The sequence below is a fragment of the Loa loa genome (genome assembly GCF_000183805.2).
Source record: "Loa loa unplaced genomic scaffold supercont3.172, whole genome shotgun sequence".
In the NCBI taxonomy this organism is placed as follows: Eukaryota; Metazoa; Nematoda; class Chromadorea; order Rhabditida; family Onchocercidae; genus Loa; species Loa loa.
Window position 1 is genome coordinate 84,721 of NW_018108352.1, and position 27,204 is coordinate 111,924.

Genomic DNA, 27,204 nt, shown 5'->3' on the forward strand with positions numbered 1-27,204 from the left:
CCGCACTTCTTGGGAGACTACTTGTGCCTCATTGAGATTCTGAATTATCGGAGTACTAGTGAGAGGTTCATGCAGTCGTTTTGAGATATCCGGAGAGGTCATTGCTAAATTTCTCTCGACCATTTATTTCCAGGCTGTTTCCTAATTACAAATAGGCCATTATCGGTTATTTGCGTAGTACGTTGGAGTGGTTCTTTGAAGTATTTGTCACATTCCGTCTGCGAGTTTTATCCTTGTGTGGATATTGCTTTCAGGATATATATTAGCAGACTAGTGCATAATGCCACCTCACGATGAACAGTACCTCGTGGAAGAAAAAAGTTGGAGTGAATTACTTTCGCACGCTCGGCTATGGCGGAACATTTCGAAGTTAGATTTATCATTTGTTTGTCGTTATCAATTAAGAGTTCGTTAACAGTAGGAAAAGGGTAGCTGTGTAGTGCGATTTTTCATACAATTTTCTAGGTTTTCAATTTCAAAGTAGAAATAGCTTATTTTAAATGTTTGTCCTTTGAAATTGTTGAATTTTGATTCGTGGTTCTAAAGAAATATTAAAGAAAGATTCTGGAGAAGTTATTGTTTTACAATTTAAACCAAAATTTACAAACCAATAAGGAATGAAGCATAGGTCTTTGGGATTTTTTGCAGGAAACGAATGAATATGACGCTGCATCATTTTTTACTGTATCTTGATCGTTCGGGTACGGAACGAGTGCTTGCGCTGGGTGGCTCAGGACAGTTTCCTCAAGAAACCATCTACACTGCTCCATTAACCCGTTCACCGTTGGTTAGCTCAGTGGCCAAATTAACTTTATCTCCATATTTAGACACTAAACCTAGTAAGGTTCGCGTTCATTTCCAAATTATTTCATCTGTTAGAAATGATAGGAATGCTTTGCAGATGTAGGTCCCTGCCCTATACTTTCACTTTTTTCAAATCGGGTAACATACAGACCTCTTAGCGATCAGCATCTTTATACTTTATATGCTTTATAGCTGTATGTACAAAAATTTCTTCACGTAACGGTGACTGTAGGTTTTTTTTCTTTTTTACTTTCATTTTAGTGTTTTTAGATGACGCATTTTGGATTCAGATAGGCCACCTTTATTAAAGTTAACAGACTCTTTGTGTTTAGTTCAAATTAAATTCACGTTAGTATCTTTTTTCCATCCCTCATATTAATAGCTTAAAGAATGGTAGGAAATTTGATATCAAGGTAAGGTTAGGGAGAAAAGTGTATGCTTTTTAAGGTACAAGGATTTGAGGGCTGGCTCGTATGCAAAGAAACTTCAGTGTACCTGCCATTTGTGCGTTTGCAACAATTGGTTTTTAAGCATATGGATAAGTTCATTATCAGAAAGTTGTAGCATTTTATAGTTTCTGCTTGTCGGCAATTTACTTTGAATATTGACGGTTCTAGCGATTTACAATTTTTCAGAATGATAGGCTTTTGTGCTCATTGTTTTTTACAATATTTGCCATTCAAACAATTTTTGTGCATGAGAACACAAACTTCAACAGAATAGGATGTTTTAGGGAACTTATATTTTCTGGTCTGCCTTGCCACAGCTTTTATGTTTCACATTCGTAATAGTCTTCCGTAGAATTTCAATTGGAAAACAGTGTGTTTTTTGAGATGTAGAAGTGATATATTAATATGCAGTGCTTGAGTGTTGTGTCTTTCTCTTTTGGTAGAGGTGTGATACAGTTTTGGCAAAATAACACCATTTCAAAATATTATAAGGGAAATGTAATGGTTTTGAACTTTCGCAATTTCTTATAAAATATGGTAACGAGAAATTATTGAGACTATATTAGATATTGCTTTGGTATCTAAAGACTTGAAAATCCTCGAAAGTTGGCTTCTGGGAATAATATAATGTATCAACTAGCATTTCTGATTTAGTTGTTTAGCGTAATCATTTTATTAGTGAGTTTAGGGTGGACCACCACCTGCTGAATTGGCGGCATTATGTGAGAGACAAAGGACAACTGTTTCATCTGGCATATCGTCATATGAATTTGATCCTACTTCATCCACACTGTTATATTCCGATTCTACCAATTTGTATCGTATTCAGGTATCATACTTATGGTTATCCAGATATTTGGGATGCTGTATTTACACCTAGAGTCTTTCCTTTCTTGTTCTTTTATGCAGATTCCTAACAGCATTCGACCAATGCATCAAATGGGTTTGAATGAAACCTCAATTTCCACTATTATTGCCCTTCGAAACCACATGTAAAATACAGAGTAGTCATATTAAATTTCATTAATTTTGAAGTAGGTGCTTCTTAACTCTTACCTGACTACCATTCACTTTCCTTAGTTATTTCATCTACTTCATGCCGTTCAGGTTTCAGAAGGAGGAAAAGAGCATAATAGGGAATGGTATAAAGGGCTGTCCTTTGCATGCGCAACTATGTCCGGTGGATAGCACTCTAGTAGCATTTGTCGCAAATCGCAATGTGCATATCGACTGGTAAGAATAAAAGCTTCTTTTCATCCGTTCTACTCAAAACTTTGTAGATTTATGAAAGGTTTAGAATGCAGCGCCTTTTAATTTTGTAACTTTGATACATGTTGGTGTACTCAAATTTTTAAGGAAAGGCAAAGTGATTTACTCATCGTCAACTGGTGATAATATCATAAATGGATGTTCTTCGTTTATTGCTCAGGAGGAGTTGGATCGATTTACGGGAATGTGGTGGTCTCCTGGCCCACAAAAAATGCTTCTATATGAACAAGTGGACGAAACAGCCGTTACTGGTTTGCAGTTTACTGTACCAGGATGCTCGCCTACACAACCAATGAAATATCCCATTGCTGGGACTGCTAACGCTATTTCTACCTTGCGTTTAATTGTCATCAGCGAAAACAAAGTAATTTATTGATTTATTCACTTGCGTTTTTTAGTGAGACTAGTTACTTTTTCTTACTTTACGATTTAATAACCTTCTTTACGAAACTAATGCAACTTTCTAACAACTATTTAACATATCGTTTAAAGCATTTTATATTCTATTGCACGGTGGCCCTATCTTCTTTTTTAGATTACTGATGAAAAACTGACTGTAGAACTTAGAACTGTTTACCCTTGGTATGAGTACTTGTCACGAGTTGGTTGGTTACCTGATGGAAGCGCGTATGTTTTTGGTTCTCATCGCATCTCATTCATAATTTCTTCTGTGTCTGAACACAGAACACAGACTATAGATATTTGAATCATTTCGAAATTCGAATTCGATGTTCTTTTTCTTGCAATAGATGTTATTTCAACAGATTGTGTGTTATCTTTTCAGTAGTCATTTTGACTTTGTTATTGTTCATTTTAAGGATTTGGGCTTTGCTGCTCAATCGACTGCAAGATCGATATGCATTGGTTTTGATACCACTGGATTTATTTGGATCACGGGACAGTCAAAATAGTGCGCAAGTAGTAACTCTGCTACAAGAACAATCAGAAATTTGGTTCAATGTAAGTGAAATTTTCGAAACTGTTGTTATACTTAGACTTATTGCAAATTTGGTATAATACCTCTGAACACAATATTGTTATCTTTGTCACTCATTTGAAGGAAAGTGATTGCTTATATTTTTTCCGATTATTTCACTGTTCAATTGATTTCAATGACATTACTTCAGGTGGATAATTTGACTCGGTTTTTAACTCCAGTTGGAGGAATTTTGCAGTTTATTCATGCAAGTGATCGTGATGACCATACTCATTTATTTCACTACACTGCTAGACTTGATGAAGGTAAGATTCTTTTTATAACTTAAGAGGTACTTCATTAACAAAGATTCATCGACTATATGGTTTGTTTTTTCTATTGTTTTCATGCATTTTCCAGCTCATTTAACAGCCACATGCTCATCACGACCAATAACTGCTGGAGATTGGTCGGTTTTAAAAGAACCAGGTTTATTTGTTGATGAAAAGAGAAAGCATGTTTATTTTGTCGCCAACAAACATCATCCGTCTGATGCTAATTTGTATGTTTCGAATGGAACTTGCATAAGTGATAAGTAATTAGTATTTATATATCGTCACAGCAACGTGTAAATTGAAAACCTTGCATCTCGTTTGCATTAAAGGGTATTTTTGCAGTGCTTCGATGTTCTTGAAGTAAGGCTTTATTATATTACAATTGCAGATGCGTAGTATATTATAGCGACTCATCGACAGATTCGAAGATTTTAAGTGGTGCTGGTCTTTCATACAGGCATACCTCTTCTTACTCTCACAATTCTGTGTGAAAGCATTTATTTCTAAATCTTTTTCTGTTTATATGTAGGAGTTAAATCGTTATTTCCTATATCATTCGTTAAATAGTTTGATGAAATTACCTAAGTTCAAATCGTTTTCATGTCTGAAGACATACATGATGAAATTACATTTTAAATTGAGAAATTCCATTTAAAATTTCCTCAAGATATGAACGGATGGAATGTGAGCTACAGCTGAATCCGGAAATTGGATTTGTTTGCTGGGAAAGTTCACTGAAAATGCCACCACGATGTGTATTCTATCGATTGCACCACTTGAATGGTGATCGATTACCAGCAGCAACATTACAGCATCTCATTTATTTGCCCCAGCCAAGTCTTACTAACGAATTAAGCCAAAGGATTGGTTTGTTTTCCCTTTTATGCTGAAAGAATGTCGCTCAAGCTTCTTTTTTTGATAATTTATTTTAAGGCACTGTGATTATCAGAATAGTATTCGTTTGTCTAAGTATATAATGACTTGTAAAAGTCAAGATATTTTCTTAGTTTTTAGGATTTAAATTCTTTCTTCAGTTCGAAGAATTTTTGCTAGAAAAAGCATTTTAGAAAACATATGTACACCAAAAGCTGCAGCCAAGGAATACCCTGAATTAATTGAATATCAATCAAAAAATTCTAAACGAAAACACTACGCATTGTTACTGAAACCATTTGGAGCAATTAGAGGACTTCAATATCCGGTTATTCAGCTTGTTTACGGTGGGCCTGGAGTGCAACTGGTTCGTAATGCCTGGTCCACGTCAGTTCCGTTCCTTTTTCTACTCATTTTAAGTTCCAGCTCATAATAAAAGTATGAAATCCTTGAGAAAGTAAAAATGAAAACATGCTTTATAAGATTTTTGAGCTTAAAACTTCTCTGGAACACTTCATATTTTTGAAACAATATGCTGATGGTTTGTTTCAAAACAAGGTTGAACAGATCTGTAGCTTGTCATCTGATGGAGTGATATTCTCCCAATTTTGCTTTTAAATTGCTTTTTAATTCATTTAGAACACTTGTTACTTTTTAGATGGGTTGGTTTCCGAAAATTTGCTAGTCTTGGTTATGCAGTGCTTATGGTTGATGGACGAGGTTCTTCAAACCGTGGCATCTCATTTGAGGCTGCCCTAAAAAATAAACTAGTGAGTGAAAAAGGAATAATGCGGATTCGTAGAATTCAAGCTTTATCCTGGATATTGCGAAAATTCCAAGATTTCTTTTATTCAGGGAACCGTGGAAATTGAAGATCAAGTAGAAGGTCTTCGAGAAGTAGCGAAACGAACTAATGGTTTACTAGATCTCACTCGAGTAGCAGTAATGGGTTGGTCATACGGCGGTTATCTGGCGTTACTTTGCCTCGCTAAAAGTCCAAATGTGTATAGGGCAGCAATCGCCGGTGGTGCAGTTACATGTTGGAGGCTTTATGATACAGCCTATACAGAACGTTATTTGGGCTTGCCATCTGATCCTATTTATAAGGATTCTTCAGTTCTAAGTTATGTTAACCAGTTACCGAATGAGTAAGTGTTTCCAATTTGTTTGCACCATATTAAGGTAAGCGTTATAATTGCAGATAATGTTCGTTCGCCGACTCTGTTCACGGTTTAATCACCATTCTGAATGGAAATTTCTATCCTTTTCAGAGTTGATCGTTTGTTAATTGTTCATGGTTTGATCGATGAAAATGTACACTTTTCTCATACTGAACGTCTCATTGAAGCCTTAATTGCAGCTGGCAAACCACATCGCTTGCAGGTATCTTTTTAAATGGATTTTAATGAGAGATCATTGATTGCAGTGTGAGACTGCAAAAGGTATTGTAAAAGTAGACAAGTTAGGATTACTTTGTCAAGTAATTTTTTCATTTCAAAGAAAAGGTGAAGCAGAATAGAACTGTTTTTATAAGCCTTATGCAATCAATGATTAGAGCACGAACATTTTTAGGGAATTAGAAACTAGAGTTCGTTAATTTTATACCATGAAGCTTTTTCTACTGAAAAGTCGTTTTCCTTGTTTTTCTATTATAACTTCATCACAGATTTTCCCATCGGAACGTCACGGTGTACGATCTGTCGAAGCAGGCGAATTTCATGATGCTTCTATGTTATCTTTTTTATGTCGTGCTCTCGCCGTTGACCATTTACATTCAGATGTTATGAAAAGTTTAGAAAAGCCACTGTAATGAGATTGTAACTGGTTCTTTTTTTGCAACTATTGGTATATTTCTGGATTTCTTAGGTTAAATGGATCTTCTGATTTCAGCGGAGTCTCTCAAATTGTAATTTTAAAATTATGAATTATTCTTTTACTCGAGCAGTTTGTGAAAATGTTATCGTTAAAAATGCTATCTGCATTGCATGTCCATTTATATTTCTTTAAAGTTTTGGTAAACATGTTTTTTTTCACAGTCTCAAGAGCAGCTGCTTTTATTTAAGTTATTCATCTTATTAACTTATTTCTTTATGTAATTATTGACTAATATTTCCAAAGCCGAGAATTGAGCACTATTTTTATAGGTTTATCACTATTTGTTTTTAGAGATTGATCAACCAAAGACTAGATTTGTAAATAATAGCAAAGTACGGTTATGTTAGGACCTTACAAATTGCAAGGGCAATTTGTGTATTCAATTTGTGTTGTATCTCTCCTTTTATAAATGTTAAATTGCTAGAAGTGATTGGATTGAAGCCGACTAAAGTGAAGAGGATGTCATTCGGTATTTGCGCTATGGAAATATACAGGAGATGGATGTTATAGAACTTCTTGGCAATGTATTTGTAATGGGAAAAAAGAAAGTCCAGCAGTGTTGAGTACGTGAAGATGTATCTAAGGGTTGTCAACTAACAAGTACAGGAGTGCTATCACATTTATCCCCTTCTGATGTTCTTGTATAACTCCTAGACGTTGACCTTTATTAAAACTACAGAATGTGGCTCAACAGCACTGGGTTGCTGGATCACTGGTTATGGTTGGGCCGAGTTGCGTTTCACGTTTCACGTTAGTTGATGAAGAGGGGTAGAGTGAAACATTACTAGGTAGGATTTGGTTATACTGTTGTTAGTGGTGGTGATGTGATGGATAATTATATATGTAGGTACTGAGAAGGCAAAAAAGACATAAGTCTAATTAAAAAAAACATTCCCTGATATTCAACCAAAGTACATCAAAGGAGCGAGGTTGAGTAGAATAATGTGCTCTTCCTTGTAACATTCTTGAACTTCATAATCTTTATAGAAAGCTGAGATGGGTGGGGATATCCTGTGAGAGCAGTTTGGTGAGGTTAATTCGGCCACTGTTAGCTATCTTCATCGAACTGCACTCTCATATCACTCTCACCGAATTTTCTTTTCTCAAATAGTCGAATTATGTCGGTTTATTAACTTCATCACTTCCCGTTCTTCACTAATCTATGCATGAAGAAAGACGAGAACCTTGTGAATGGATGACATAACAAAATATAGGGCTGTATGCCTGGTTTAGAAAACAACGCTAACGGGCAGGCATTAAGGCATCCAATTTCGGAGATTAAACTCTGGAAGTTATAATTGTTCGGGAGATGGCGACATGAAACATAATCTGCCAGCTCTTCCTCTAATTCGATTGGAATTATCGAACTGCACGTTATGGCTTATGCATGATTGGTGCTGAATACATTAAGTTTTCAGGTCAAATTTGGTGAGTCGAACTGAAGTAATGAGATGTCTGCAAACAACTCATATTTAGTGCCTGAACAGATCTCCAACGCAATTTACGAACCTTCATCAATGCCAGAAAAGAAAGTTGGTGGCAATAGGGAAAAAGCCAAGCAATGGACATATTATATTGAAACACTTAACCGAACCATTGATTGCATCTATGAAATCTGTCACAAAGAGCAAACCGTTAATGGATGCAAAGTTTCTGATTTCCTGTTAATTAAATTTATTAATATATGGATGTTAACTGCGACTGTGTTAGAAACAATAAGTGATAAACTCACCGAATTTATGATCACAGTCGATTCGTTCACTTAAGATTAGAAGATCTGCTTCACTCTGCATACTTCCCTGCAGTCGGAGAAGATAAGAATCTGGATTATTTTAGAACAGCTCGAATAAAAATCTCAAACTATCGATTTTTCATTTTTCTTCTGTTCAGGAAGCGCTAATGTATCTTTCGAATTCCGTTCGCGATTTTGAATCACTCATTAAAACAATTCAACTGGAAGTTGGTTGGGATGAAAAGAGCAGCAGGTACACACTTTTTCCAACTTATATTTTTAGTATATCCAGTAGTTTAAGAATAATCTACCAACAGGTGTGGTTTGCACAAACATAATAGTCGTGTATAAATATGAGATCATGAATTTGTGACTATTCTCTCCTTTAATTTCTTTATTTATCTTATAGGCGACATGCAGTCGCTTGGGAAATTAGGAAAGCAATATCACCATCTGGAAAGACAATCGTTGAAGGACCAAACAAAAAGAATGCTGACACTCTCATCAATATGCTTAAACTGTTAGTCTTCAATTTCTTTTTTCTTTGTTAAAAAAGTTTGGTATATACTCTCCTATATTAGAAAAGGTTATAGTCACAGGGTTTTCTTCGGATTTGCAGTCGCAAAAAAAAGAAAAAAAAGGGATTTATTTCGGACTTAAGAAATTTATATGTTCCAGCGCAAGCCGGATATAGAATATTCGCTCTTTCATGCTTGTATATTAGGCCGGAATTGTCCCAATAACGAATGATTCAGTTACTTAAGGTAGCGGCAGTGTGCCATAAGATTTAAGAATGGAAAAGTAAGTCATGCAGGGATCTGAAGTCTCATGAAAATATTTTGTATAAAAAATAATCAAAATCGATCGAAAAATTTAAAAGTTGCTTTTGTACCAAAATGAAATGTTATTTCCTCTATCAGTTTCTACATCTGCTCGCTATCTGTTATATCTATTTTTTCCTTTTGGTTTTCCATTTGTGATCTTCTTTCGAATATGTATTATCACGTTTGTGAACGCTTTTTGTTACTGAAGCTCTCTGTAATATCTTTCGAACATAAGACCATAGTTTAGCTTTGGATGCAAACTGATGAATTTGCACTTGTCTTCTAAAGAAACATTGAGATTCACTAAACAACCTGCTGCTCGAGTTATTTGAATAACCCACTAGGGATTTGATTGAAGAATGAAGTGGGAGCAGTGTGTGTTCTGCTACATGTGTAACTGGTGAATTGAAATTTGTACTTCTGAGATTGGAAATTGAACAGCTTTTTGGTAGGCTTACCTACAGTGTTTACAAGGTGTTAATGTTGAAGTCCTTCTATACTTTTAACCCGGATAATTAATTTTTGAATAAGAGTTTGATGTTGTGTTTAATAACATCGATTTTGCCTTTGCTATGGTGTTGGGAAACATTTCATTGCAAGTCTGTCGTCTTCGACACATAGTAGGAGAGCTAATTTTTAGACGAGTTTTCTTGAAATACATTTAGCGAATTGTTGAATTAGGAGTCCTTGTTAGCAAGCAGTCTTTTGTGCAGCAATAATTGCCATGCTTCGAATAAGATCTATTCGTTTTTTCTTTTTTAGCAGTTTTCTTTTTTGCGGCTTGAAAGAACAGATTTGTTTTATTTTAAAAGCTCGCCTGCTTATCGATTTTTTTGATTCTTGTAGTTCTACTGTTATCTTGAACAACAGCATTGTCATGTACCAAGTATTTCAAAATAGGTCAACTGATGATTTATTTGTGACGGAGTATAACACAGTTCATGCAGAATTTCGAACTAGATATACCGCGATTTGACGGTTGGTTCTGATATTTGAAATGAGGCTAGGATATTTATAAGGAAGTTTTAAATGAAAAAGCAATAGGTTTACCCTGAATCTAGGCTTATTTTTACAATGGCGATATGTCCTTGATATCTTGCTAATTCATTGAGATTACTTTGCTGAGAAATGACCCACTACTTTTGCATGAAATATTTATGCTGTAGAAATCATAAAAGTTTTTGTGAGTCTTGCAGCAAGGATCAGTGTGATTACTTTTACAAATATATTAGTTCTAACCAATACCTCAGCTCTGATAACTCCTTTGTAACTTACATTTTGGTTTAGTTATACTCTGGTTTTTCTCTTTCTTTGCAAGACATTATTATTATTTTTCCGTTTTCATTCATCTTCTGGATATTTTGCTACGTATTAGAAATTCTTTGAAATTTCAGAATTTCTTCATTGTTTGTCAACTATCTATATCCGACTGTTTTTCCAACTGATATGTCTGACTTTTTTTCTACTGACATTTTAAGCGTTCTTCTTATCATGATACCGTTTCACGACCACATGTGATATCTTAATTTTGCAGTGTTTTGGCTTTACTGAAACCGTTTGGGGTAAGCACCGTAGATTTATTACGTTGCTGGCGAAGCATCATTTGATCAAGTACTGTCATAGGCAGTGCTCTGTTGCAAATACAGATTTTTCAACATCTCGTATTTTTCTTTTTATTAAAAATTTATATCACTTGATACTCGAAACTCAACAAGTTATTTTGTGCATATATTTTAATTTTTAATGAAGTAACATTTCTTATATTTATGTTATAAAATGATTCTGGTTGTAGATCACCAATCGTTGTGCATGAGGTTGTCCAGAGTGCGGAAAAAAAAATGAATGCCAAATTACCACAATCTGCACCAGCTTTATTCTCTTCAACCGCAGCAACACTACAGCACAACGAAGCGTTATCAGATAAAGAAAATTATAAGAAAGGGATGGAACTGAGCAAGTTTTATCCTTTTCTTGTTTTTATTTTCTTTAACTTAATCGTTACTTTACACTTTTAGCTAATGCAGTAAGTTAAAAACACTCTTTTATTGTTTTATTTTCTGATTATGCTATGTGAAATTCCGAAACCAAAAGCAACCTAATTAAACAAAATGAAATGACTTGCTGTCATAATGAATTTAGTTCACAATACACAAAATGATAATGCATTCATACGTATTTGCATTGAGTCTACATGGCGCTCTCTACACTATGTGCCTGAATGGCCTAACATCTTTATAGGTGTTGCATTATTATTTCCTAAACTCATTTTTTAAACCTTCCTCTTAATATTAATTATTTCACGAAGAAATTTGATTTCAATAGTGTGATTGCGGTACATGCTTCCCTTTGAGCATGTCTTTATTAATTCATACTGAACAATTTGGTTTTTGAAAAATTTTGCAGGTTCGAAAATCTACAGGGAATATGCATTATTGATAACATAATAGTATTCATTTACAGTGATGCTTATTTTTAAATGGGTTCCTGGAAATAGAGGACCGATAAGAACAATTTTTTTTTTTTTTTTTGTAGAGGAAGGTCAGAGTGATGATGGATGGCATTTAGTAACAACGCGACACAGGCGGCGGAAGAGTGTTGAGGCCGACTCTATCTTGACTAACAATAAAGAAGGGGAGCGTAATATTGCAATGACGGTACTTATTTTAAATTTGAAATCCGAATTGAAGTTTGATTTGAAAATCTGTCATTTTCAGTTGATAAAAAATGTAGCTCAATTGTTGATATTTTTCTGCATAACGCGCAGGCGTCTCCGAAAAGGACTTTTATGAATGTTTATGAGCGCTTGTCAACTGGTGTCCTTCGACCTCCGAATCTGTCAGCTCGTACACCAACTCTTTCGGAATCTGGTGGGCGAGGTTTAATGTATCCTAGATGTGCAATGGATTTACCACAAACAAAAGTAAGTTATGAACTTTTACTGAATTCCCCACCAGAATTCCATTAAGTAATATGAAAATTTTTTTTTTAATATATACAATATACGTGAATGTTTATCCTCAGTTTATTATTAATGTTGTCATGGTTATTGCTTTCTAATGAAATAAAATAGCTTGGTAATAAGGAATATATTATCATAGGCGTCCATGGCAAAAGTTGCTTACTGTCGGCAGTTATTGTGGAAGAAACATCAATTAGATTTGGCAGAGAAGATGGAACGAAGGCGTCGTCAAGATTTGCAGAACGCCCGCAAAGCTGGTTCCGTCCCTGCTCTTTCGGCGATTAATTTTGCTGATCCAGATGCTGTTTCACGCAGTGCTGCAGCGTTTAAAAATCGGAGGGTATTTGTGATCTTTTACTTCCAGTTACCATTAATCCTGAGGTCACTATGGCGTCGATTTGAAATAGGGGGCTAATGAGATATCGTATGTTCAATAATTTTTAAAAAAACAACTTAGTAATTTTACCCTTTGTTTGGTAGTTTTTTTTTTTTTTTCGCATTATAAAACTATTATTGTGGATAATTCTCTTTGTTATTTTCTCTTTTTAAAGTCATCATTGCAGAAAGTACTGAAAAAAGATGGGACTGCTGGAATAGTGAAGGAGCGAAGTAAAAGGGCAAGTTTTGAGCGCATAGAGGTAGGTGATACTTTATTTTTCCTTGTTGTTTTACTAATGACATTCATAATCAGTCCTTCATTATCAGATAAATTTATTGCTTGTTGGCCTACTTTGTAGGAATTACCATCGGAAAACGACGAAGATCGTGAGAATATCCCTGCTGATCTAGAGGAATCGATTGCTATCTACTCCAACTCGAATTATTTTACTCACAGCAGGTATTTGAAAAAAGCTAAAGCTTCATATTACAATGAAAAGTTTGTTTTGTCGAAACAAAGATTTTATTTAAGATCTGAACCACCATTATCCGAATTGGTGCTGCCTGATGGTATAGATATGGATGATGCATGGAGAGCAATGACAGAAGAAGAGGAATCATTGGTGCAAGAAGAAGAAAGTTTAAAAAAAGAAATTGAAGAGGTATACTGTTGAATTGTGTGCAGAATATCCAGAACTGTTAGTAACTCTCAGATTTTATATCTTTTGGATTTTTATACAAGATAGTTTGTTTCATTTTGTAAATTGTCCCGGTTGAATTCAATGAACTAAAAGTTATTATTACAGGAAGAAAGTATTTCTATTGACGAAGAGCTGGAACGACAAGTGGCTGCTGAAGCTGCGGCACTGGAACAGTTGGAAACTGAGGTAACTGAAGAAGTAAGTTGTTAAATTTTCCCTAATTGTTCCTAATTTCCCTAATTGTTTGTGTCTTATTTTGAATTCATTCGTATTTAGTTTAGATCTTGCTACATGGTAGTTGTGATGTAGAGGAACCCACTTTACTTAATTTTTTCCTCCTGTGAGAGTTGGCGGATTGCTTTGAAATTATGAATAAAGCAAAGCTACTTTACCGTGACTTACTTATATGTCTCTCAAAAATAGTTGAGCTAGAAGCGGAATTCCGTTGTGTGTAAGAAACATTTTTAGGATGAATGTGAGGAAACTGTTGAGGCAAAATCATGCAGTAACAAAAAAGCCCCAGCAACATGGCAAGATGTCGTCAACAACTGGAAACGTCTGTTTTCGTTTGCTTTGGATTCTCGCTTCTTCTGTTCTTACTTTTTGTTTATTAGATTTTTTATGCGATCATTGTTTACTCAGTTCAATTTGCAGAGGAAATGGAGGAATATGCATCGGTAAGTTGGAGTGAAATTGTGGAAAGAGAAATTATTCGTTATCGTAAGCCGGGGGAGTTTGCTGAAAGGCATGAAAAGTTATCTTCACCGAGCAGGAAAAGGTAAATCAGTATTTCTGTTCAAATCATTCACTTCTAAAATATGCATTCTTTGCAATTCCTTTTAGTTTTCAGTTTTGTCTCTTAAATTCTTATAATTTTATTTAAAGAAACACTGAAAATGCGACAGAGCGACACAAGGAACGACAAAGAAGAGCTGAAGAATTGCGTCAAATGTTGCAGAAACAGAAAGCTCAGCGATTGAAAGAACTGTCCAATAAGGTCGATGCATATTTTGATCAAGCTGCTGTAGGTTATGACAAAGTCAAAAGTGAAGTCAGATTTATAATTCTTTCCATCATTGTTGTAGGTGGAAGAAGTACGGCGAAAGCGGGCTGAACTGACTGAACGAAAGCTTGAACACTTACAGATGCGAATGGCGAAGGCTGAAGAAAATCGTCAAAAAAACATTGAAGAAAAAGTGAAAAAGGCACGGGACGATGACGTCAAGGTTGGATAATGTTTTAAAGTTTAGAATTTTGTATAATTTTTACAGTTTCTGTAATTCAATGTCATTTATTTTTTAAAAGATTGTAATTGCTTTTATCTTTAAGATTATTATAGTGGGGAAAATCTTACCATGAGCTAAGGTTATAGGGAAGATATTGGAAAAATTTGAGGCTTTTACGAAATCTCAACTTTTCTTAAATTATTTGGATTCTATCATGTTCATTCTCTAAATTTTCAGCAGGACTTTGAATAATTTTAGGATATGAAAAAAACTGTTAACGAAATGTGTTTTTTAGGTTATGGAAGTGCAGTTCATAAACACAATAGGAGCACATAATATGCGGCATGATGCTATTGTTCGTAGTCAGGAATGGGAGCAGAGAGTACAGACGATTGCGAGCGAACGAGCTAGAAAAAATGAGGAAAAGGCTGCTAAAGAAGCTGCAGCTGAACAGCGTCGAAAAATTGCAGCAAATGTAATGGTTTTATTTCATTGTTTGTTAAAATCTGCTTGTTTGTTAGTCGACAAAAAGATTGAATATGAAAATAGGAAATTATCGATCGCATACATAATTTTGACCATTTCAGCAACGAAAACAAAAAATGCGCGAGAAATTTGAGAAGCACAAGTTGCTGGAAGCACAACGTAACGAACAGGAGAGGGAAAGAAGTGAAGTTGTTCGAGAAAAAAATAAGTAACATTTCCTACATAAAAATGTTTTTGGTGTTGTCTAGATTGGAGTTTTACCTACATTTTTTTAATCAATTCATGACAACACCAACTTCGATTATGTTTTAGGCAGCTGAATGAGCGAGTTGCGGAAAAGAGGGCAACGGAGGCTGTTGAAAGTGCGAAGTTGATGAAGAAGATCCAGAAAAAGGTTAGTACTTTTATATTTTAATATAATTAAGGTGCCTCCATGCACAAATCGGACTCTTTTCATATGTTTTACATTAATATTCATCTTCTCCCTTTTGACTTAATTATATATCTCGGTATAGTGCAAATTAGGCAAAATGGACAGCAAAAGAAATTTGGAAAGTCTTTCAAAAAAAAAAATTTTAGCAAGAAGAAACACGTCGTCGTTATGAGAATACTTTAACACAAGTAAAACATCGTGCTGTTGAATTGAGCAGTCCTAGACCGATGGAGTCAGTGGTTTCTTTGGCCGATTTTAGCCAGATACCTTCGGAAATTCCCTATGTTTCAATACTCGAAGGTGTAATTGGTGGTGGGAGCTCTAAGAAATGCAAACTTTGCGATACTCTAGTTAGTTCTTTCTCCATTTTTTTCGCGAATGCTTTGTTGTTTCCGAAATTTTGAATAGAGACATATATAAGGCATGTGTGTAGCTGTGTCACTCCACTATTTAAAATAAAGGGTGCTCTTTTGTCTCGTTGTTCACAAGTTCCCAAATAGAAATACCTTTTCGGTTCTTTTTTGGAATTGGGCTGAGGTAATGCCATATCGAGGCACTTTGTTTATGATTTAAATTTACACTGTATTTAGTAAGCTGGACTTGTGCCCATGCTCAATATTTTAGCTGGACAGTGACTTTTTCGTTATGTCACATTTCCTTAGCGTTTCGCATCTGTCCAAGGCAAATATTGACATCAAGGAACTAACTTACGATTGTTTGGTAGGCAAATTTCTTAAACTTTTTCATAAACGCTGTCGGATATGTAGGGGATTTTTGTCCATATAAATGTAACTCTGACTTGCTGACTTGCTAAATTTTCGAAGTTGGAACTTTTGAATTTGAAATTGACTGAGCTTTAATTATTCAGCCATTTTTCAGAAAACACAGATCGATCAGAATGCTGAAGATATTGGTGTTGAGGTAACCAGGCAGTTATCTATAGGAGGCGAAAGTGAACTTTCGAAACAAAGTACGAGTGCCAAGAAACGTCGAACTCGTCTTCGACAGAAGATCCAGGCAAGGTAAGAAATAAGTTATAATTAGCTGAAAGTTTTTTTCTATCAGATTAAACTTTAAATCAGACTTTTACACGTAATTTGCAGAGCTAAAGAATACGAAAACATAATTGAACAAAGCAGTTTAGCTGAATCTTATCGAACTCCATCTGGAAAAACAAGGTATTCTGCTAGTTAGATATAGTGTTTATTGCAGTTTCTCAATTAATAGGTTAAATTACAACTACCCAAGTCATATATATTTCTGGTAAAACTTAAAATATTAATTGTTGTAGTATTGATCGTCCTCTTCGGGATATCGCAAAAGTGTTAAAAACAGTCTTGGGGGATAGTGCAATTAAAGATCGCTGCAGTGGATTGGCGAAGGAGTCATTTCAGAGTAAAGTTTATCCAAGCACCGATTTGCATATCCTTGAAAGGTCGTTGTCCGAAATTCTGCGTGCACTGCGAACATCCGACACGGTTTCTTAACTTTTTTAGATTAGAAATGTATCAGAAATAGTTTAACCAACCTTTTTATGTTTGGTCTCTCCAAAATTTCAATTTCTTTTTAACTCTTTCATATTCTGGTTCCCTTAATTTCAGTCGCAAAAACGTGAAATGCTTTTGAAAGCAGTAGTGCAGAATGGTTTTATAGATGTTTTGACGGCACTGATATCTTGTGCGACTAATGGCGACACAGTTATACCTTCCAGGTTACAGTTTAGGATCATTCTAACATAAAGTTTTCTTGTCGTTAGATGAAGTGCGTAATGCATTGACTACGCTTGTCTTTATTGGAATGAATAAACGGATGTTTTCTCTATCTTCTACCGGCCTGTTTTTTAACATCATTACTTTTTCCGGGGTAATTTTCTTTGAAAACATAGTGAAAGGATGCATTGCCACAACTCGTCATTTCTCTTTTCGATCGATTTTTTGAGCGATTTTAGTCGATTTAGGGTAGTTTTACCGTACCGCTGCGTTCGATAGGTTGAAGATCTTCTAGATTCGTGTCATCATTGTTTTTGTTGTTTTCAACTTACAGAACCTACTGTAAAGCGTTGTCTATCCTTGGAGAACTTATCACTATCGACAGATTTATTGCTTCAAAGTTCTTTTTCTCCAATCGGATCTTTGCACTGTTAGATGCATATTGCATCAAGTCTAAAGTAGGTTGTTTAAAAATTTTTTATTACTCGTGTTGGTGGTTACAATTATGCTTTATTTGCATTAGAAATTTGTATTCAACCATAATATTGGTGCTATTCGATCCTCAACGAAGTACGCTTGAAAATTTCAAACTCGATGCCAGAGTCATTAACAGTGTTTTTGAGAGAATGAATTGATTATAAGCTTTCATATATTCAATAATTCACTTAATTTTTTTTTTTTTGCAGATGATGGTTTGGCAGTTTCTAAAAGAATCCTCTCAAATACCATCCAACGATGGATCTCATCGGCTTCTAATTGAATGTGTTATGTTGTGTTCGACATTTTTATGTATTTTGGGCAATTTGTATCCAAAAGTCAAAGGAGAAATTTCAAGTAGTGCAATCGTATTTGGCATTACAGATGACGACATATACGTAAAACTGCTGCTGAGGTTTCATTTTCATATGCCTTTTATCTTTTTTGATTTTTCTAATCATGTAGTTTGCTTACATTTCATTTTATAGGGAAATTTCAACAATGTTGCATAGCTGAAAACCTTTTTCTTGTTCAAGTATACCTAGGTTTCAATGTTATTGCATTTGAATAACATGGAGTTACTCTAATACATAAATGCATTATAAAGTAATTCTCTCACGACATTTCTGTATCAGAATCTTAGCACTGATCAAATATAGATTTACACATATGTTTCACTAGCATAGTACAGAACAATGTCAACTATTGCTTTAATTGCTATGATTTTGCTGTTGTTTTAATTACCGTTGTTTTAATTTTGCAGCTTAATTCATTCGAATGGCTATAGTGATACTCTTTCGCTCCTCATCAAACACACAGGCACGATCGATGCACTACCTTGGTCAGTTCAACTTGATTCTAACGCGATTGCAATACCTCTCATGGTTTATATTGACATGATTTTGGAAGCTGGTGGGATACTCTACCTCTTTGCATGTAGAAAAGGGTTTGTTTGCTGACGTTTCTTCAGATAAATTTATTGTTTTACCTCTTTTTCAAGAAATATTTTAGTATTTCGTACTTTTTGAATTTATCTAACGGCGAATAAATTTTTTTAAATATGAAAATATTTGCCTTAATATTCTACCTTATCTGTATTGCATTTAGAAATCTGTACACTCATTATGTACACTTATTCAGTGAGATTGCATGATTATGTGATGCTATGTGTTGAAAACACGACCCACAACTGCTGATGAAAAAGAAAAGAAAAAATGAACTTAATTTGCTGTAACAGAGTCGATAATATCCTAAAAATAGGGGTTAAAAATGTTTTCATTTTTCCCTTTTTTCCTGAGACAACAAAATCAGTAACCAAAGACTAATATGTTCTTTTATCTTTAATGTTTTAAAGAGTTATAATTTTGCAAATGTTTGCAATTCTGCTAGCGATGCAGACGGTATCTTTTTCAGTTGTTTTGATGGGCTAGAGATGGATAGTTTGTGTTTACAGTAACGAATGATATTCCCAACTATTGCACCGTTCATAAGTTCATCATAAGTTGTCCTTTTAAGCTGTGGTCAGTTCACCTACTTATTCTTATTAAACCTTATCACTTATTATATTTTAGAGGAAACGAAGCAGAAGGAATATTATCTGAAAAATCGTCAATCATAAGGTAAATTTATTGGAAATACCTTGAAGTTGGTAGTGAGCTAGGTATAAACCGGAATTCTACCAAGATTTTCTGCTGTTTTCTTTTGCAGTACTGCAGCTCCTGCAGCAATTCAGCAACTCGCAGTTCGAATTTATTCAATGATATCGTCAGACTGCAGTTCATCTGCTGCAGTAGCCACAATATCCGTTTTATCGATAGCAAATCATCGTGAAGAAATTGGTGTTACTCAGCTATTGACAACATCGCTTTTTCAGCTCTGGTTTTTGCTTTTAAAAAGGGAACCGTATGAGGCAGTCGTACGTATTTTTTGCTGAAATATTTTACACGAGTTTCTTTATAATGTAATAACTTTGTTATTCCTTAGATTGGGTTTCTTCTGTTGCAGGTGTAAAAACCCTCTGCTAACTGCTTTATTAAATGCTTCCACAAGATTTTCCAAATTTTGTAAATCGCAATTCGTAATGCAAAGGGCGAAAGTATGCAGGAATTCTTTCCTTTTTTCCCTTTTTCCGTGAAATTTTCTTTCTTTTTTTCTTTTTTGTAGAAATGTCTTGAGGATAGTGAACTTTGTTTACGATTGATCCACATCACTATGACAATGGTGACTCAAACTGAGAAAATTGTTTCTTCAAACGTGGATTCGTTAAAATCGAAAGCTACGGAAAAGCGTACTAGAAATTTTCTTCATTTTCTCATCGAAGTGATTGGATATTTTGCCACTGCTAGTGAACGCGCTAAAGTTAGTTTCTCTCAAACTATTGGATTCAAACAAGCGGACTTGGAAATTTGAATGCAGTTCAAACTAATAAAGCATCTTGCATCCTATAATATATGTCACAAAGATTATTCATAGTCGTGAGTTTACTGGAGAGCATCTTTCGTTTTTGCACTGAATTATTGGATACATTTCAACCAAAACCATTTTGATAAGATTCTTTGCATTTACCGTAGAATTAACTATGGAAAATATCTTCTTTATTCGATGTTAATGAAATCAATAATCTGATGCATTACGTCTAGCCATAGTTGTGCCAGACAGTAAGCCTATATATTTGCAAGAATGCCTGCTAAAGTAATAGTGATTAATTTGATCCAAAATTTGTTAATTCCCATCTATGTTTTATAGATGTTTTGTGTACTTGGTTGGCAACGTTCATTGTTGATACAGCTTGCTTCGCTACCAGTGGGATATTTCTCAAATCGTGAACTAATGGCAATATTGATGCCAACTTTGATCGCTATATGCTATCAAAATCCCATGGCGATCGATTTAGTCAGGCCATCGCTCAGCACAAAAACTTTTGCGATATATCTCGAAGTTAGTTCTCGGTTTCAAATAACTGTATTTCAACTATAGTTCTTCACTTGTGAACGAATTCGTTGAATTATTTTAGAATAAATTATTTTTAATTATTTTAGAATTCAAAGCAATAGGTTGACACTATATTTTCAGTGAATCCGACAGATAATTGTACAAGCACATCCGTTGTGGATATAAGGATAGAGTTGGTTGCTGGTCTTGGGATAACGCATATAATTTAAATTCATTGACAAGACCTAGAAATTTTCCAAAATCTGTGAGTGTAGATAACGCAGTTAAATTTCAGGCAGTGCAGGATAAGCAGTTTCCGGAACCGGCGCGATTTCCAAAGAAGTTTTGGTCTAATGCAATAGAATATTTCAACAGTTGTTAAAACGTCGTAGCAGTAATTTTGTAACAACACTTCGAGTATTGAAAATTGAAACGCTGATAATTGTCAGGTGAAAAAAGAATGATGCATAAAAAACATTAGTCTCCACGTATGTTTTTAACTAATTTGTTTACTGTGTTATGCGTTTAATTCTTTCCTTTTTCTCGTGTACTGGACTCAAATTATTTGATGTTGTATTTGATTGTTTTTTTATCATTTTATTTTGTTAGTGGACCAACAAATTATTTTGCGTCGTGAAATTGCTATTGCACTATATCCAGAGTACTCAATTTTGTCATTATTTCTCTTCATCTTTAATTTTGGATTATGATATATTAAAAAATGAATCTCTTATTATGCTTAGCTGTCGTACAGTATTATTATAATCCAAGCAATAACAGATCTATGCCAATATAATCTTTTATTTTTTCTCCTTTGAATGACCATATATGTTTTTGTGTACAACATATAGGTTATAAGGAAGATTAATTCATTTGCCAGAAACAGTGATGGTAACTGCTTCATATTCAAACAAGATTACGAGCAAAAGCAACGAATTTGACCATATGTTTTATTGGAATTTGAAATTCGTTTTGTTGTTAGAATTTAAAAAACTTAAAATCATACCGCGTATTGTGCAGATCACATTCTTAATTGAAAAAAAAATGAGTTGTAAAAGGCTATATTAAATTCTTATAAATTATATTTCTTGCGAGCTCGACAAATAAAGAATTTTCTGGATTACTGTTAGGGTTTTGTTAGTTGAAAGTGTTTTCTTCTGCACTTGCATTTGCGATTTGTATGTGAATGTCTGGAACGGATAGTGGAAATGAGTTTGAGGAAAGTGATTTTTGTAAGCCCTACATTTAAGGCAGGCAATTGATAATAAATTTATTATTGGTAGGATCGAAGTTATATTTTGCAGATTGTTCCATGCATGAGGATAAATTTTTGGATATCACTGATAAAAGGGCGAAGAATCTGGATATTGAATGGTTTGAATCATTTCGTCGGTGTACTGTATTGAGTACTTTCGGTTCATATATGGATCATTTTGAAGTGGAACAACTGCGTTCGTTTATGCGGTCAATACTTGAAGCTGTATTAAAGAACTATAAATGTGATGCAGATTTCGAAATAAGTGCTAAGGAAAAGAAGAAGCGCAAGTTACTGATGCAGTGCCTCGTAAATGCGGCGAATGGTTCGGAAAAGTAAGCATATCTTATTGATGTTCGGGGTAGTAATTTACACTGTTTAATCGGGAAGATGGTGTGGTTGGTTTGAAGTTTGACATCGAATCATGCTGCAAATTTTAGATAAATACAAGTAAAGTCGTGCATATTCCATCGTTATTGTAAAATGGATATCTCTGTTGTAATAAGAGTGAGTAGCTGAATTGTTTGTTGTTTTGTGATTGTTGCAATTTCACCAATAGATTGCATCTAGTTTTTTCTGAATAAAAGTTCATGGTTCGAGCCATATTTGTTCTGTTTGATCATCAGTTATTCAAATGGTGAAGGTCGTTTTGGGTTGCTAAAGTCGTAGATACATCCTTAATCAAGTTCACCCAGTAAGAAATTGATTTTTCAAAGAATTTGTTTTTCAATGGACAATCTTAATATGTTTTACTTCAGTCTTCGTTCATGTGCTGATGATTATACAGAGAGTTGTCTCAGAGCGTTACTGAAATTGGAATGGTTACAAAACGAAGCATTTGCTGCCGTGATTAATTTTTCAAAACCTGAAAATGGAGGTAATAATATATGATAGTTACTCTAAGTGCTTAGGCCATCCCGTGTTTAAAATGTTAATCACTTTGAAATCAGGAACCATCTGTTTTAACAGTTATGATTTCGTTTCATTAGCTTCGTTAGATCAAGAGTCTGAGAATTCATGGATTACAAATGCTTGCTTTCTGGTGAGATCGGTTATCTCTTTCATCGTTCCTTAACCAAGCTTCTCGCAAAATGTGTGCTATATATAGTTAGATTTTAGTTAATTTCCAAGAATATTGAGCCTGCTGCTGACTTAATAACATCTGTTTGCAGAGATGTACTATAAGATTGCATTTGAATGCAGCATCTTATGGAATCAAGTTTGCCGTGACATAAAAAAGTATGTATGCTGATTAGTTTTTCTGATTTGAAAACTTTCAAGAACTTCAAAACAAGGCGTGGGATTTTAATTTTGAGATTCATTATCTAAATTTCGTGTAATTTCTACACATTATTGTTTTCTACATATAATTTTCTTCTTTTTTTTCTGTATATAATTATGGCTTCAGATTAGGGAGCAACGAAGTGGATATGATGACAAGGAGTAGTAGTGAATCTCAAAATTGTGAGGCCCTGACAAAAGCTTATGATAAAAGGTTGTTCACATGATTTGACCAGTGCCTTGATATTTGGTGGAAGTTTGTTATAGTTATTATGAAAGTTTATTATAATTATTTTTTATTAGGTTTTATTATGTCATCAGAATGTTTCGCATAAAGTTTAATAGCTATAAAAAGAGCTATTATTTTTTTTTAAAACTAATAGCTTTTGGAATACCTAGAAAACAAGTTCTGGAAAAAAGTTCTTCCATTACGTTTTTTCGTTTATAATTTTTGAAGAGTCATTAATGCAGATCCTGGTTATTGGCGATATTTGCTAAATATTTGGAAGTTAATGATGACTTTCTTAATGTTTGTGGGGAAATCATTGAACCATTTTCTATTGATACATTTATTGACATTGTCGACACTGTGATGGAATTTGGTAAAAAAGGTTGTAATATTAAAGTTAGTTTTTGCTCTTGTTACTTCTATATTAGTAATAAGCTTATGTAATAATCTTGAGTATCTTGTGTATTTGCTTACAAAATTTGACACTTTTGCAAGACAATTTCGAGAGCTTTTTAACAAAAACAGAATAATTAGACGTGTTCTCATTTACATCCGGTTTTAATAATGTGGCCATATTCTCAGATCTTATCAATCTGTTGAGCATACTTTTCATATTTATTTTTAGCTTGCTGCCGGGAATGTAAGATATATATTAACCTTCTTAGAAAAGGCACTAAGGGAATTCGGCACATTTGAAAAAGGTAATAAAATGGAAGAAGAATACAAAGGGATGAACAACTTTAACAGTATCTTCCGCATCCATGTTTTATTGGAAATGATTTTGGAATTAGTTTCCCTGGAACAATATCACTCAATATTTAAAGCAGATATAACAGCTGCGAAATTGATTCTTCACATAATGGAGGGGGTTTGTCTTCCGTCTCTAAATTGATCTTGTATGTGGTTTTAATTTTATTCAATTACTAATTTTATTTAGTTACTTTGACAAATTAAATGTATAGATTTGAATCAAACATGAATGGTTCGGATCTGAACTTTGCTGTTGGTCATAGTGCCAATTTTCTTTTATTGGGAACTATAGGGAAAAAGAAAAGTACCGTATTTATTAAATGAGCTACTTAGCAATTTCGTCTATTTCAAATGTTTCAGGTACTGCACTACGATTACTGCAAATACCAAAGTGAAGCATGCATTTCGAAATCCCAAAAGAAATTCAGCGATCGACCTAGGATTAAACTGCTACCAAGGAATGCAGCTAATATAAGCTGCGTTTATAATTTCGCTATAGCTTTAAGGTTATCCTTTTTTATTCTTGACCCATCCAATGATCGTTTGGTTGAGCATTAAGCGCACTAGTACGAAATTACTTTTTATTACAGTTCCATTGTACTATGATCTCACAGTAACAATCTCATACATTGCATGTATAGATTGTTGTGCTTCTTTTTTTCTTTATGAAAGTGTCTTTAAAATTACAAAAGATATTATAATTTAGCATGTTTGATGATGTGAAGCTGATTGAAACCATGAAATTGTCGTGCCTAGAGTTACTGGGTATTCTATGTTACGAAAATGACTTAAACCGTGAATACCTTGGAGCAAATGACAGTATTTCATTATTATTAAGTTGCATGTATATACGCGATGACCATAATCCGATTGGGGTATGTGATGATTGGAATTTCTTTTTCTTTCTGGATTTTTTAGGGACTGTTCTGGATATCTACTTTGTTTAGTGCAAAGTGATGTGAACTAGTATGCGTTACTTCATATTTTACAGTACTTGGTTTACTTTCCAACAAAGTGAATGGAATATTCCCCTCTACCCGCAGCAAACCGGAACGAATGAAATTTCGAAAATGTGAGCATAAAAATTTTGAATAATGTTTTTTTTTTTTTCAGAGACTTTATGCAATTGCTGGCCTGCGACATTTAGTTTTAGGTTATCCACCAAATCAGTTACGACTTGCTCAACTTCCAGAGGTTAACTTTATGGTTTGAAGTTTTTTACTTCTACATGTATATATCTTTGTCGGGATTTAAACTTTTGGTTATACGTTATTGTATACCAAAATTTTCCAATTTCCAGTAGTTTGTTCCATTATAGGTACCGTCGGCAATTATCGAACGAGATGGTTTGTTGAGATCATTAGGTTTGTGTGCTGTGTATGACCAGGAAACAAAGAAGATTCAACTCAAGCCAGTATCACGATAAGCAGAAGTACTTCTTTTTACAGTGGAACACTCTCTTTAATGTGAGACGGAATGCAGAAAAGAGGAAGATAATATAGTATTGAATAACACAAGATGTTGAGGCTGATCTATTTTGTCATTAAAATTTTTTGGAATCAACAAAGACTTGTAAAATAAAAATATGTACATGTATGAACTTGAGCTGTATTACTTTCCACTCATTCTGTATGATATTGATGAAGAAGAATTACTCCATATTATTCAAGTATTCTGATTTGGAAAAGTGCTTAGTTTTATAATAAACATTCTAAAATTTCTTTTAAACGATTGTTTATTTTGAGCATTCAACAACATATCTTGTAAAATTTACGAGTGCTGTGCAACATCTCTCACTTTTAACAGTTGTACAGATAGTAATCGTTAAGTGCAAGAACAAATACTAAGATGGATAGATTAATTTATATTTAAACGGAGGAAGAGAGCAGATTTTGGGGGATTCTGGAATTGTATCATCGTATATATTCCTGTCTTCAGCAAAGGTCGAAATCTAATTTAAATGAGATTTAGAATTTCCGTTTCATGGAAATATGATCTCGGAGACATCATATGCAAGAGAGTTGTGGGCTGAAAACGTTTTGCTTTCCCAAAGAACAGCAAACTAGTAAGAATGTCTATAAGTTGGTTAGTTGTTGAGTACTTTGCAGTTCATTTCAAATTGATTTTTCTCATCTCCAACTTTATCATGTCATTTCCCTCGTAAGGATTATGTTTAAAGACAACATGACATATTTCTTCCAAACATGCCAGTAACAAGTATCCTGTTTGGTCGGCTTCAAACATTCTGAGTGAATAGTAGTGAGAGGAGTAAATATGGCATAGTACAGTTGTCTGTCTACAAACCTGTTAAATAGTAATCTGCCGGTAATTAGCAAAATGATATGTTATATTTAAATAGATGTGAAAGCTAAGATTTTGACGGGGAGTATTAGCTGATAGTGAATTTTCTCTCACAAAAGAATGTTTCCAAAGTTCTACATTCATCTTCCACTTCGCTGTTTAAATGGCATTCCCTTGAATAGTTCTGAATACGATCGTGGTATATGAAGCCAGCTCAAGTCATGAAATGATTATTATGCGGACAGGATGAGTTAAAGTAAAATGGTTCATCTCCATTTCTCTCAGAAATCTTAGATTCTCTATTATGATTTCAGTGCGTTGTTGCTACGGCGCTGTTTGACATTATTCGTGCGATGATGCCTTTAGAAGGCTACTTGGCAATAATGCTTACTAGGAATAAATTTACTCGTCATCTACGGGTAAATATGCGTTGACATGCGACGATAGTTTGTCACTGCAGACTTGTTTTCATTTAACTCAAAATCAACTGCCTATTTACTGTTTCCCTGCGGTATGTAATGTGCATGAACTTTCACTTCGTTTACTTTGTCCCATTTCAACGATCTAACCAACAAGTTTATAGATATCCTAGGCCTAGGCATGTCTAAAAGGACAAAGTAAGTTTAATAGTATGTAAACATTGCCTGGTTCGAGTCATGATGAGTATCCTTTACTGAGGAGCTCTAGATATGCTTCCAGATTGAACAGTAACCGGATTTCATTTTCGTAAGTGTCTCTGAGAGTTGGCCACTGATTGTTGTGTCGTGAACAATTAATTCTATAGCTCTGTAAATAGGGGATAAGGGATAAAGCTATCAGAGAATGAAAGTTTTAGGGAGAGAAGGGGTACAGTTAGAAAGCAAATTATATAAGAGGAAGAGAAAAAGAGAATGAAATAAAGTGAAATGAAGGAAAGGAGGTCAAAAGATTTGGAAAGATTCTCACTGTTTGTCGTCATTTCAGGACACAATCGTAAAGCCCCTCTACAATTCGACAGTAGGGCTTGTCATT

General features: G+C 34.4%; 3 protein-coding genes across 3 annotated transcripts; all 3 read left to right on the forward strand.

Moving 5' to 3' along the window:
- Nucleotides 1–248: 248 nt before the first annotated feature.
- LOAG_18008 (CBR-DPF-3 protein) lies at nucleotides 249–6,456 on the forward strand (the record flags this gene model as incomplete). The annotated part of the gene is made up of 15 exons (XM_020450678.1): nucleotides 249–369; nucleotides 649–844; nucleotides 1,942–2,082; nucleotides 2,368–2,486; nucleotides 2,610–2,886; nucleotides 3,058–3,149; nucleotides 3,341–3,482; nucleotides 3,650–3,764; nucleotides 3,859–4,000; nucleotides 4,441–4,640; nucleotides 4,841–5,033; nucleotides 5,305–5,416; nucleotides 5,502–5,794; nucleotides 5,918–6,029; nucleotides 6,313–6,456. Exons 1-15 carry the CDS (start codon nucleotides 281–283, stop codon nucleotides 6,454–6,456), a joined length of 2,367 nt encoding a protein of 788 aa, XP_020305618.1. The 5' UTR covers nucleotides 249–280.
- Nucleotides 6,457–7,972: 1,516 nt separating this feature from the next.
- LOAG_18009 (hypothetical protein) lies at nucleotides 7,973–20,759 on the forward strand (the record flags this gene model as incomplete). Its single annotated transcript, XM_020450679.1, has 33 exons — nucleotides 7,973–8,170; nucleotides 8,412–8,506; nucleotides 8,663–8,773; nucleotides 10,870–11,034; nucleotides 11,481–11,536; nucleotides 11,610–11,731; nucleotides 11,842–11,997; nucleotides 12,176–12,376; nucleotides 12,600–12,674; nucleotides 12,774–12,874; nucleotides 12,947–13,076; nucleotides 13,221–13,313; nucleotides 13,584–13,671; nucleotides 13,770–13,893; nucleotides 14,001–14,112; nucleotides 14,201–14,341; nucleotides 14,637–14,816; nucleotides 14,929–15,035; nucleotides 15,140–15,221; nucleotides 15,407–15,610; nucleotides 15,885–15,980; nucleotides 16,140–16,282; nucleotides 16,364–16,438; nucleotides 16,552–16,738; nucleotides 16,862–16,971; nucleotides 17,304–17,427; nucleotides 17,656–17,861; nucleotides 18,210–18,392; nucleotides 19,018–19,065; nucleotides 19,154–19,361; nucleotides 19,610–19,804; nucleotides 20,192–20,383; nucleotides 20,673–20,759. The coding sequence occupies 33 exons, from the start codon at nucleotides 7,973–7,975 to the stop codon at nucleotides 20,757–20,759; spliced, it is 4,395 nt and encodes a 1,464-aa protein (XP_020305619.1).
- A 916-nt stretch (nucleotides 20,760–21,675) lies between these two features.
- LOAG_00352 (hypothetical protein) lies at nucleotides 21,676–25,424 on the forward strand. Its single transcript, XM_003135892.2, has 10 exons — nucleotides 21,676–21,967; nucleotides 22,391–22,509; nucleotides 22,805–22,871; nucleotides 23,041–23,127; nucleotides 23,385–23,538; nucleotides 23,768–24,010; nucleotides 24,253–24,398; nucleotides 24,599–24,767; nucleotides 25,006–25,086; nucleotides 25,211–25,424. Exons 1-10 carry the CDS (start codon nucleotides 21,690–21,692, stop codon nucleotides 25,316–25,318), a joined length of 1,452 nt encoding a protein of 483 aa, XP_003135940.1. The 5' UTR covers nucleotides 21,676–21,689; the 3' UTR covers nucleotides 25,319–25,424.
- Nucleotides 25,425–27,204: the final 1,780 nt, after the last annotated feature.